The sequence below is a fragment of the Vigna angularis genome, chromosome 2 (genome assembly GCF_016808095.1).
Source record: "Vigna angularis cultivar LongXiaoDou No.4 chromosome 2, ASM1680809v1, whole genome shotgun sequence".
Lineage (NCBI taxonomy): Eukaryota > Viridiplantae > Streptophyta > Magnoliopsida > Fabales > Fabaceae > Vigna > Vigna angularis.
Genome location: NC_068971.1, coordinates 11406175 through 11419549, shown reverse-complemented (window position 1 = coordinate 11419549; position 13375 = coordinate 11406175). Strand labels below are relative to the sequence as shown.

At 32.0% G+C, this 13375-nt stretch overlaps 1 protein-coding gene and 2 long non-coding RNA genes across 4 annotated transcripts; all 3 read right to left on the bottom strand.

Annotated features, from left to right (window-relative positions):
- Positions 1–2737: 2737 nt before the first annotated feature.
- Positions 2738–5227, bottom strand: LOC108321312 (uncharacterized). 2 transcript variants are annotated; one of them, XM_017553030.2, is made up of 2 exons: positions 4577–5227; positions 2738–4458 (listed from the first exon to the last, which is right to left on the bottom strand). In XM_017553030.2, exon 2 carries the CDS (start codon positions 3988–3990, stop codon positions 2998–3000), a length of 993 nt encoding a protein of 330 aa, XP_017408519.1. In that variant the 5' UTR covers positions 3991–4458; positions 4577–5227; the 3' UTR covers positions 2738–2997. The 2 variants fall into 2 exon arrangements, with proteins under 2 accessions (XP_017408519.1, XP_017408520.1); XM_017553031.2 differs by having other exon boundaries at positions 2738–4395.
- A 3578-nt stretch (positions 5228–8805) lies between these two features.
- On the bottom strand, positions 8806–10340 carry LOC128195619 (uncharacterized). The gene is made up of 3 exons (XR_008247323.1): positions 10278–10340; positions 8946–9004; positions 8806–8896 (listed from the first exon to the last, which is right to left on the bottom strand). It is a non-coding gene; the product is annotated as an uncharacterized LOC128195619 (long non-coding RNA).
- Positions 10341–10347: 7 nt separating this feature from the next.
- On the bottom strand, positions 10348–11724 carry LOC128195618 (uncharacterized). The gene is made up of 3 exons (XR_008247322.1): positions 11639–11724; positions 10460–10531; positions 10348–10367 (listed from the first exon to the last, which is right to left on the bottom strand). It is a non-coding gene; the product is annotated as an uncharacterized LOC128195618 (long non-coding RNA).
- Between the last annotated feature and the right edge of the window lie 1651 nt (positions 11725–13375).

The window sequence follows — 13375 nt, the reverse complement described above, 5'->3', positions numbered from 1 at the left end:
ATCAAGTAGAGATTATTCCCCACAGATCAAACAATGAAATTAAGAAGGAAAAAAACCAGTGGGTGTTGAGAAGTAGTGATAGAACGTAAAGACATCTCTAGTATACAAGTTCCCTTAATAGAAAAGGTAATGTCAGAGGATTCAAACCCATGAAACAGGTTAATTTACGTTGAATCCTTAACCACAAACTGCAGTGATGCCCCCAATTAATTATAGGTATTTAAACAGTACAAATTGTCAAAGAATTGGAGAATTATTTTTGTAAGATTAACAGATGGAACTATGAAAATAAAAGCAGGTATCTTGATCAACTGACAATACATAAATGCGTGTTTGGTATCTAATGTTGCTAGCGACATCTTACCTGTTCAAAGCTCCTCCATTATAACAAGTTAAAACAGCAGGACCAACAAATTGCCGTGTAGTAACATAAAAATCTCCTGAATGTGACAGATGTTGTGGTATGGAAAACAAAGAAGTAAGGAGATCTCGTATCATTTCAAGCCACATTTTTCTTGCAAAGTTTAGGAACATTCGTACTACATTCATTTTTCTTTCTGTTTTTCTTCTGTTTCCTTGTGAGTGGCTCCTAGTACTGCTTTGCAAAACAAAGGGTACCTCAAACAGCTTTTATTTTACTCTTTTGCTAATATGTTGGAGTCATTTTTAAAAATTAAATAATTGAAAATACAATACTTTCTGTCCTTGTAAAAAGATGGTACGGTTTTCATTCATGAAAAGTTTGAGTTCAACCTCTATAATATTTCGACCATGTTAAGCATACTGTTTTTGGATTTATATTGTGTGGACTAAACATCCCTTCATCACAATTCATCTAGTAGCACTTTTTCGTTTGAACTCATCGTAATGTGTGGCAATTAATAGCCAAACACACTGTCAGTTTTCATAAAATGTTGACTATATTGATTTTATTCCTTGAAAGGAACATACAATATTTTTATATATATAAAAACATAATGATGATTTAGATCAAATACAACATGACTAAAGTCAAATAACAGAAACAAAAAAACAAAATATCCTATATTTAAAGGATTGAAACTGATAAAAAAAATTGCAACAACTAAAGAAAAAAAGTTCATATTACAAAAGCTTGAAAAATCGTGCAAGCCTTTGTTAATAAAAGTTAGAATATTGTTCAAGTGTTTGATTCATATTGCCCTATGTGCTGTTCCATTATGTGCCCTCCTTGTGAAGTTGGGGCCTCGAAATCCAAACATGAAAGAATGGAGTTAAATAATAAAGTTCAGAATATAAAATGATGCATATTCCTACTAGTTGACAGAACTTACTGATTTTTCAATGACTGAAACTGGGTTAGGTGTTGGTGGTGCTGAGCTGTGAATGTGATACCTTCCTTCATAAGTCATTTTATCTCATCCGTGCAGCCACAAGCATTTCTCTTCTTTGTTTGGTTTTTTTATTATATAGAGATTGAGTAGTTGACTTGTAATAAAAGAGTGGCCAAGTCATCATCATATCTTTCAAACACTTCAGGGTATTTATAGAAACAAATCAAGTTGTTGTTGCATAATATATTTCTCAGGGTTGTTCAAGTGGCAAGGAAGAGATATAGATTGTGGCACTTCAACTAATAAAGAGAGAAAGAACACTACTGTTTAAAATGTGACTCACCTTCTATTGTGTTAAGATTCCCATTAAGAAAAACTGAGTAAAAACTATAAAATATAAGTGTTTTGTTCAAACCATGGCTTTGAACTTTCACAGCAGAAATTAAACCATATTCAGAGCTGAAAGTTATGGCACAAGAACTGTTTTCCTTGCCATGTGCTGTCATCTGTTTGAGTTCTGGACAATAAAATGTCATGCTGAAAAGTTTTATGTTTTCAGTAAAAAAAGAAAAACTTTTAATATTGGAAGAGGGAGAAGTCATTGCTGTCAAAACTACATATACAGATTTACTTCTTGTCCTGACTTGGTTGCTTGCATTACCTTGTCCTTTTCTGGTGAAGATGACCACTGAAATGCCAGCACTCAGCAGCAGGTCTTGGCATTAATTTATTTCATCTCTTTAGTGACTTTCCTTCACCCACTTATCTGTTTGGTAACAAAATGCAACACACCAAATTTTTAATGCAACCATCAACAGATGCTTCTTAAATACTGCAGTGTATTTCTACTCTAACTATTCTAGGCCTTTAACTTCTTCATAGTCAGTTTCTGAGTTTTTCCATTCCACTTTATGATTGATATGTATCTGTCATTGATGGATAAATTTCCTAACAAACACCTAAAGGAGAAAATTGAAGAACATTGAACTTTTATAAAAGCTTTCTCATCTGACTTTTTCAAACAGGCAAAAATTGATTTTGATTTATATGAGAAACTTAAGTTTTTTTATCTTAGTTTTTCCTGCTTTAAACATTTATGGAAAAGTTTATTCCAACAGCACTATAATTAACATTAAAAACCGCATCCTACCTAAATCCATTTGTTAGCAAGACCATTATTAACAAAGACAGCAACAAGAGCAGGTAGGCAAAAAAGAAGGGTGCACACTGAATTTCCAAGTGTGGTTCTCAGAAACAAAGGTGAGGGCATAGAGACCAATGGTTCTTGGTCTCTTCTTCACTTAAATGAAGGAACATGAAAGATGGGAACTGGTGGATGAGCAAATAAGCATTGTGTGCCCACAACATTTATATCAAGTTATCTTGCTTCAACCACGTGAAAAGGATAGTAAAAGCAAGATAAATAACCCAAACATGTAGGTCTTAGAATTTTATTCTTTGTCCATGGAATAACTGAATTCATCACATAATCATCACTTTTGGCTACGACTAATTCACACCACAATGAATCACAAAGAAATAACAGATTTACACAAAAATCCTATGTTAAGGAAACAAACGGGGGGCAGGCAAAAAAAAAACGTGTGATTAGAAGAATTTCTGAATACAGTAAATTAACTTGAATGAGTGGAAGAGCAACTGAAGATTGTGCAAAAATATTGTGTCATGGTGCATATTCATGTTCAAGGGTTGGTTGTGTTCTTGTTACTGTTGCAGCAGGGGCTTTTGTATCCCCAACTGAGGCCATTTGAAGAGGTTCTCCCAACTCTGCCGCCTTTTCCATCTGTTGCATTTTCTTCTTCTGTTTGTACTTTCTCATCCACAAAACAAGAAGTGACAACAGCACAAGCAATACTAGTCCCCCCACAACAGACCCTACAATGATCCACACCTTTTTATTATCCTTCTCACCTTTTCCTTGAGCACTTGGTGACGGCCCCCTTTTTGGAGGACTTGCAGGAGTAGGAGATGCTGGTGCTGGAGCTGGAGCAGTGGATTTAACAACTATAGAGAAATGACCCTGTTGGAAAGATGAACAAGTGTTGTCTGTTGTTACATCACTGAAATTGGAAGAACCCTGCAAATCAAACCAAACACATTTTGCAACAGCACCATGAGGGACTGATTTAACAGCCCCGAACTTGACCAATATAGGGCCACCAGACGCATCTATCTGTAGTTCTGATAAATTTGAAGCTGACAGATTAGAACCATCATAAGCCAGTAGTCCCAACACTGGAGCCAAATAGGTATAGTCTGTCAAAGGGTAGTACCTGGAGGATCTAGTACCCAGATTTTGGTACACCAAAACAAGCCTTTCTACATATGGCCTCCCAATGAGTCCCATGGGAATTTCAAACTCATTGTATGGTTGGAACCCTTTTCTCCTTAAACTTCCACTTCTTAATCTCAATGCTGCAACCTCAATCCCAGACAAATTGGAAGGAAGATGAGTTGCATTGTAAATGATACCTGTTTTTGGGTTCATCAAAGCCCTATAAGCATATTGTTGCAGAAGTGCATCAAGAGCCCTTGCTTCTTCCCTTGTTGAAGAAGACCCAGGAGAAGTAGTAGTAGACTGAGCCCTGACACCAGGAAGTGATTCGAAACACGGAACAAGAACAAGCATGATTACTAGACTTGGAAGAAGCTCCATGGATGCTTAATTTAGGAAATTCTGGAAATTCGGCACGATGTGGTTTCTGTGCTTGGCCTCACTGATAAAATCCCAATGCAATATCACAAACGAATAGTTGATACTGATCAATAAGCAAGAAATCTCTTCAAAGGGGTCTTAAAGATGGGAACTTGTAAGCACGTTATGATGTAATAAAGAAATAAAGAAAAATATTCTTCAGAGGGGCAGAAGTATGAAAGCAGCTTTGAACGTTTCAGCCGTTACAATGAAACACTTTTCTCTCAAGAATCCTTGCAAAAGGCAAAGCGGAAGAGGCAGAGATTCACTCAATTCTTGCCAATCTTTTCTTGATTCCGAGCATTTCATTCCCCTCTCTCCCTCTCCCTCTCCCCCTCACTCCAACTCCACCAAATCTTACATGAACTGTAGCAGTTAAGACAATAATTGGGTAAACTTTAAGGAGAATTATTAGGAGAGCAGTAAAACCTGAAACAGAAATCAATGCTGTTCATCAAACAGAAATTCCAAGAAACAAGATCCAGGACCCCTTTTGGATTTGGCAGCTGTTACTCAGCAAAGGCAAGGCAAACAAGAGTATTATTACCTGAACAAACAAATAATAAAGTGTTTCCCTTTAGCTATGTGTTGGAAAACTTGGAACTGAAAGCACAAACACCATGATGCACTTCAAAGCAACTCCAAACTTGACGAAAGCAAGGAGTTAAGCCTGCAGAGGATTCCAACAAGAATAATCTTCAAGAAAATTATCCTTGGCTGTGGCCTTGCTATGAGAGTGGCAGCCCCCATTAGGTATAAATCTAGAGAAGAGTGATTGATAGAAGAGACATAGGAAGTCAAGTCCTAGTTAATGATTTACAGAAATGGATGGCTATTGGAGGACAAACTCATTTCTTTGCCTTTCTTTGTTTGTGTATGATTTCTACAGTGAATGTGAGTGAATGTCTCCTACTCCTTCTGTTTGTGTAGCAGCAAATGAGTTATGGTAGGAAGAGAAGAATAGGTTGTGTTGGTGTGAAAGTGCCAACTATGGCTTGTGACTTTTTGAGTGAGAGAAAGAGAGAGAGAGATAGAGAGAGAAGAGTTTCCAGTTATGGATGCACAGCACACTTCTACACTGGGACTCACCAGCAAAGCAAGCAGCAAAATAAAAACAATAATGATAACAAAAGACAGAAAGGCAATGTGCTGTGAGTGAGAAAAAGAGCAGAAAGTGAAATGGGAAACAGAATGAAAGTGCTCATATTCATAAATAAATCATTTTTCTGCCTCACTTGCTTACCCTTCATATGGGAATTACTAAAGCTCACTTTTTTTTCTGCTCAAATATTTTTTCATGCACTCAATTTTCACAATCTAATTTCTCAGAAAATTATACACACTCAATCATAACAGTATAAGATCCCTTCTTAAAACCCTAAAATAAAAATGTGACAGTCAACATGCTGAAAAGGCTAAACATGATCAGTTATGTCCTTTGAGATTGAACCCTTATGCTAATTTCTCCTAACCACACTTCCAAGTGCCTCCAAATTTTCATATGAACTCATGTTGTCGTCTTCGTTTTTCTCACAAATTTTATTCAGATTTTACTGCACTGAATTTTCCCAAGAATGAAATGTGTTTTTTATTTCAAACTTTTGATTTTAGTCTTGTAATTATTTTTCTTCTAAAATGGGAATCAAATCATTTTAAGATATGCTTGGATAACAATTGCATCAAGTAATTATTTGTTTTGAAACAAATATTAAAGACTAAAAAATGTTTTTTTTTCTTAATGAATTAATTAAACTAAAAAAATACTTTATAGGAATTAAAATTAAAATTCACATATTTTATAAAAATTACAATAATGATTTGAAATTATTTGGAAATAAAAAACAGAGAAATAAATTGTAAAAATTATTAATAATTTACTAGTTATGCTAGGAAGAAGCACATATTTATTTGAAAAAGTGAAAATATTTATTTATTTAGATAATAAAGAAAACATTGTTTACTGTATGGGCAGTTCTGAAACAATAAAGACATAGCAATGTCAAAATCAGCATCAACTAACTAAAAAGTATAAGCAGTTTTGTATTATCTTTCAAAACCTTTTTTCTTGTCCAAGGATTAATGGTGGGGATACTCATGAGTGCATTTATGAACATCACTTAATTCTATTTTTTAAATTACCATAATTATACTTAATTTATAGATTTCAACCATTAAATTTGCTGACTTTTGCAGCTTTAATTCGCTGTGGTTCATACAATTTAAACTACGACGTTTCAAATGAAAAAACAAATTAAAAATAATTTGAGACTGGACTGTAAGGTCTATTTCTTTCTTCTTTTTTTCCTTCTTGTCTTTATGATTCTTTTCATTTTCTATTAAATATCTTTTATTTTTCATATTGTGTGTCTCTTTTCTCATTGTTTATGAAATTATTTATCATATACTCTATAAATTAATTTTATCAACCAAATAATTATTTTTATTTGAAGAGCACTTTTATTCTATCAGAATTTAAATTAGAATAATTTTACTTTCTAAAATTTCTCTCTTTTAGTTTTGAATTAACTATTTTTAGTTTAAATTGATTCCTGTAACTATATAATTGAAAATAAAAATCTGAATTTAAGTTTCATTAAATAGAAATGATAAAGTTGTAAACATATTATTTGTATCTATTGCAATTGAGGGTTTTTCACTCTGAAAAGGATTAAATAAAATCGATAATATTCTTTTGTTTATTGTGTGATTTTTTTTATTCCGATCTACAAAGAGACGACGGAGAAGATTTTGAACATACCTATGATTTTTTGCCACGTAATTTTATACATGTACATATTCTTAACATGTTTTTGAAATATTTGATTGCGTAAATTTATAAGTACTAAACTTTATATATGTGTGAATAGTAAAACGTTTTGATGTAGGTACATAGTTTTTTAAGTACGAGGTGTTACATAATGAATTAACAAAAATATTCTCATTCATATTGTTATATTTTAATTTGGTACAAGTTAATTTATTAAATTTATTTTAGCAAATGAAAAAAAAATATTTTATACTGATAGATATTGTTTTTGGAATTACTATTTAAAATCATGGATGAATCTATTTATGCTCGTATTTTCAAAAACTAAATTTATTTGATCTGTTTAAAACATGAATTAAATGGATCCAACTAATCTTCTTACCTAATACAAAAATAATGTTGAAGCATGTGACGTGACCTTTACTACTAATAGGTATGTTATGTGAGAAACATAAAGGTAATTAGATGTATTTAATTAATAAATTGCACTTAATTAATTGCAGATTTGGGGGTGCTCAACACATTAATTCGTGGGGTAATGATAACTTTTCTTCCGAGTTCAATTAGTTCAATTGCGCTTAATCATGTATGCTTTCACCAACAAAAAATTTAATGTTTACAAGTCAATTCAACAAAGATTTATTTATTTTTAATGAACTGTTATTTAAATAAGGCAATTATATTATGTTTATTTTATATTACTTAATCAATTATACGTATTTATCATTTTATATGTAAAAAATAGTTGATAAAAAAATACTGAAAGCACAAGCGTGGTTGAAATTGTGTTTCTGTAGTTTTTTTAAAGTTATAAAAATTAAAAATAACAGTTTATATTTCAGTTTGCGTAAAAAAAATCACCGAAGTATTATGATAATAAGAGTAAAATTATATAAAAAAAAGTATGTGAAAAAGTTAAGAAACTTGTATTCTTTTTACAAATGAAATAAATTATTTTTATAGTAAGGGTAAACACATAGTAGCGGTGAAATCTAAAAAAAAATGACATTTTAGGAATGATAGTTTAAAAAGAAGTGAGACTCAATTATTTTAATATTAAATAATTTTAAGATAAATAATTTCGTCATAAACAAGTTTCATTATTTTAAAATATATAATTTTTTTAAAATTTACTTTTCTAGAGTTAAATAACTTCTCTTTAAGGGTTCTCGCTTTTGTTTGTCTCTTTGAAAATGAGAGATCACCTGAATGACCCTCACAGCAAGATCTTTAAGTCTAACCGATCAATTTCTGCAAAAGAGTAAGTTGGTTTATGTTCTTTTTTTTGGTATGTTTTCTCTTCCTTTGTATGGGCATTATTTGTGGTTGCATGTGTCATATGAGTTTCCTATGTGACTCTCTATTGCCCAGTGGTTCTAATGGTGTACCCTGATTATGATTTCGTTGTTTGTATGTGCAAATAATGTCCTTTAATTTGTGGGAATTGTTCGGAGTTATGTGCAAATAATGTCCTTTAATTTGTGGGAATTGTTCGGAGTTTTGTCATTTGGTCATTTAATAGATAAGGGAGGCTAACTACCACTTTTGATGTTGCTAATGTTTTGATTAATTGTGTTGCATGCTTGATTTGGTTTGAAATTGGATAAATTGGTATATGGAGTTATTGAATGTAAGCTTGTTGAAATTTCGTTACTGGATGGCCTGATTTAGGGCTGGGCAAATCAAACTAAACTGCACTGCACTACTAAAAACTGTATTGAACTAAAAACTAGTTCAGAAAAACTAAACTGCACTAAAAAATAGTTCAAAAAAACTGAACTGAATTGTTTTTGTTTTATTAAACTGTACTGAACTGAACTATACTTAAATGTACTAAACTACACTATAAACTGAACTAAACTACTAACTATACTAATTTTGAACTGAATTATACTAATTTTAACCAAGAACTGCACTAACTATACAACACTAACAACTATAGCACTAACTAGTAAAATTGTATTAATAAAACTGCACTTCATCCTGTAAATTAAACATGAGAAGATTGTTTAGATCTGATTTATACTCCCGCAACTTAGCAAGAAGCACACCCTTGACGTTTGGCTGCAAACTTCTTGCCTCGAGGTCCATTTTTCGAATCTACAGAGAAAATAAATACAGCTTTCCAATGCAGAAGAAAAAGAAGTACCAAAGCTTCAGCTTCATCAATTCCAGTCTTTATTTCAGAAACTTTTTGTTTCTTTTGCTCTGAAAATAAACAGAAAGTTCAAAAAAATTATAATGAAATGTGCATTGCTCCAAAATAAACATAAGATTCAACACTTCATCCTGATAAAAACTTTGAATAGTTTGATATTCCTATAGTTCATTACTCAAGAATTAAGATAATCTTCTATGAATATGTTAAGATCCATAAGAATTTATATTTATAGAGTAAAAAACTATTGGCATACCAAATGTGTACAAGAATTCACTTTATTCTAATATGCATACTGTAGAATGCACTCCCCGCACCCATTCAACTGACAAAAAGTGCAAAAAAGAAATGCAGCAACAAACATAGAAGGGAGAAAAACAAGTTCTGAAGTATCTGTTCCAAAACACAGCTTACATCATCAAGAAATGAAGAAATTGAAGATTGCAATTATGAAACGCTAGCAAGATCTTCGAAGTTGTCTCTCCAAAATTTATGAGACATTTCTAAAATGACATATAGAAGATACAAATAAAAGAGTGTCCCTAGTCATGGCCAAAGGAAAACAATACTAGCTGTGACATCTTGGAAACTGTTGAGAGGAGAAATTTTCTGGACAGAATTTCAACTACCAGGAGAGAGCTACAACGGGTCCAAAGGAGCTATACACACCAATAAGTGAAACGATCCTGATTCATGATATGTGCCATCATCCAAATTCAATCAATGTAACTGAATTCAATCAATGTAACTTAAACTCCAGCACATAATCCTTTTCAAACCAAACTGTGTAGAATGAAAACATGCACAAACAAAGTTAGGATATATAGTAATATTAATCAACAGTAGTCAATACATGGTAGCTTTGTAAATGATGATGATGATATAGGATCTGAAAAAATCTAAATGATGATGATATAGCTTTGTAACATGTTATGTAACCTAAACAACAACAAACACTACTACTGCTATTCTAATTATTGTATGTAATGGACTTAAGTATGGAATCTAAATCTCCATTTGACAAAAGGATCTTTCCTATATTGAATAAATTTATATCTTCACAAGGGTCTTCTAAAATTTGCGTATTATTAGCTAAAAAAATAGTACAGGGGCTATTAGCTATTATTAGTTTTTCAATTAAATTACTGATAACAGATGCATGATGGTTCAGTGCAGATAAGTTTAGCTCTTAAAAATTTGAGTTTTACCTTACTGAATCCAAAAAACTAGTTCTTAAAGTAAGAGGAGTACATCATTTATATATTCCAGATATATAATATTCACAGCAATTAAAATTAAGTCCAAAATGCACGACACAGTTACCTGGCAATAACCAAGATCAAAGTTGTAAAATGAATAGGTCAACAGTATATCTCGTAGAATATTTGAAAGTATCGATCTATCAGTTCTCACCTTCAAAAGCACAAGATAATTAAAACTGCATTAGCATCTTTTATTTGTTCATTTATAGTCATTCAAATTTAAAATCTATTCCACTAGCTTACCACATCTTTCTCAATAAGCCCTTTCCTTTCCCTGAATTTTGTGAATCTTTTAGCCTGTGCAGAGGATATACTCTACAGAGAAAAAAAACATTACAAAATTATATTTTGACTTGGCCGACAGCTTATAGAAATAAAGCAGAAAAACAATGTTACAAGAGATGGCAAATACATTATTAGAATTCATAATTAGAGGAAAAACAATGTATAATTTATATAATTTATATATAAGCTTTAGCCAATGAAGAACATGTATTAATTAAGCTTACTTCATACTTGATATTTACGTCATACTTGAGAGCCTTTTTTGTACTACAGTGCTTCATATTTTCAAACATCATCAACTCTACATTTTTAGTTCAACTTTAAAGTACCATCTGAAATTGAGTGCGTGTTTCATTTTAAAACTTTGTCACTGATAATCACTTTAAATAAAGAACTCTCTTTTATATAAATTCGTTTCAGAACCTCATAATTCTGCAGATTCCCTCTAAGAACTCATCTGCATTTTCGTTTGATTTTGTTATTATTCAGTCACAAAAACTTGTATCCTAAGTATTTCTAGCCAGAAGCATTAAACAACAATGCCCTCAACTATCCCACCTTCTGTTCTTAGCCAAAAATCAATAGTTTCAACCTCATTGTGTAAGAGAATAAAAGGGCTACTACAAGGCTAATTTTGTTTTTTCTATTTAGAGAAAGATGTAATTCTTTAAAGTGCTTTTGGTAAAATCCAATTTAATAGGAGAATACAACAAAAAATTTAATGAAAATCACATGACTTTTGTCCTTATTTGTTTTGTAAAATGATTTTGGACATTGAAAATGCAGTTTGACACTTATGAAAAAGATAAAAATAAGTAAACATGGTAAGTGGTACGATGTAATCAGAAAACAGAGATAAAGAAAAGTGAAGGTTGTGCTAATTAAGTGTTTGAAAACATTGGATGTTACTTTTCTATTGTGCCTTCATTGAATCAATATCAAACTGTATTATGAATGCAATGGCGAAATATTCAAATAGAATCAACAAGCATCGATGTACACGTTTACTAGAATCATCAAACCTGTAATATAAAAATTCCAACCAAACACTCTGAGAGAGAAAGAAAGAACTACTGACTCAAACCTCAAACAAACAGCATTTGCCAAACAGTGAAGAAGGGAAAGCTACAAGAGAACCTTAGGAGAAGTGTTCTCAGAAGTGTTCGACGATGGTGGTAGAACCTTCGACAGTTCGGCGACGGTAGAGTGCGGCAAAACCTTCGACAGCGGTGAGCCTCCGACGACGGCGAATCTTCAACGGCGGCGAACCTTCAACGACGGCGAACCTTCGACGACGGCAGACCTTCGACGGTGGCGAACCTTCACCAGCGGTAACCTCGATGGCAACCTTCAACAACGGCAACCTTCAACAGCAGCATCGAGTGAGATGTAAGGCAGAAAGCAAAATGAAGTTGTGATTGGGAAAGGATGTATAAACCTAAACTGCACTACAGTTAACTGTACTTAATATAAAATAGTTTAGTATTTTTAAACTGTACTATTAATTAGTTAATTAGTTTTTAGTTAACTGTATTATTAGTTTTTTAAGTTTAAAAAAGTATGGATTAACTATAGTTTAAGTATTTTAAGTTAATTCTGCCCAGCCCTAGCCTGATTGCATGAAATTGGAGTGAATATGTGAAGTCTAATATTGAAGGGAGTTGTAGTGATTACTTGATGAATGTACTTGTTTTTGGTTGCTTGGATTGGTGGGATTGATGTTATTATGAGTTGGGAATTACTGCTAAATTGTAGTGTGGTAGAATGATAGAATTATAGTTGGTTTTTGGTATGAAATTTGGGGTTTTTATAGGTCAATTTCTACACAAATTGTTTTAGGAATGAACTTGATGTTTGGAGTATGTTATTAGGTCATTTAGAACTTGGTTGACCTTTTATTTTGTAGAAAATTTGGTCTTTAATATTTTCAAGTTTGTTGTGAGCTTTTGAGTTGTTGGTTTGATCTGGTGGACCTTGTTCTTGACCAGATAAGTAAATTGGTATTCAAATTAAGTCATAAACATGTTTTTGAATCAATTTTAGTGTAAAAAAATACCAATTTGGTCATTTGAATATATCTTGCATGCATCTAGATCAAATTTAGAAGTTGTTGCCTTCTAGTATAGGGTTGAGCATTGCCAAACCAGGTGAAATGGTTGATACATTGTTTATGACAAAGGGATGACTCAATATCATATACAATTTGATTTATTAAGATTAAATCATAAATGTCTAAGCTAATTATTATTTTTTATATACTATTTATTATGAAGGAAAAAAAAGAAACTTTTATTCCTTAAGTCATAGCATTCAACATGTGGTCTCCCAAATGGTAATAGGGTTCATTTATAAGTTATATGTTAAATTTCTAAGAGGATAATGAGTTACATTACGTGATTGTGGAGCTTGGTCTCTGAGTTAACTTTATGGAAGTGAAATTCCATCAAAAAGAAGTTGTGCATCCTCGCTTGTTTATTGTAAGTATCATACTTACATAGGAGATCTCCTAGATACAATGTGAAGGCCAACATGTTGTGTTTGCTCAAATGTCAAATAGTACACTTTCTTGACTATTGAATAAACATAAACTAATATAAATAAATTGGTCAAAAGATTATTATAAAAATACACATCTTATTAACTTAATAATCTTTTCACTTACACTAAAGATTGAGTTGTGTGCTGATAAACAATTTATTGATATTAATGGACATTTGATCAACCTATCTTATACCATTATATCTTTTCATGCATCAAACATATGATCGATCACATATTCAATAATCAATAAACTCATAAGATCGTTTATTTAAGTAATCTCAACTCTTTGCCTCTCATGCTTAATTCAATAAACTTTTCAAACAATGCCATATA

Coding starts and splice junctions, on each gene's coding strand:
- LOC108321312 (XM_017553030.2), bottom strand. CDS start 3,990: ATGGAGCTTCTTCCAAGTCTAGTAATCATGCTTGTTCTTGTTCCGTGT.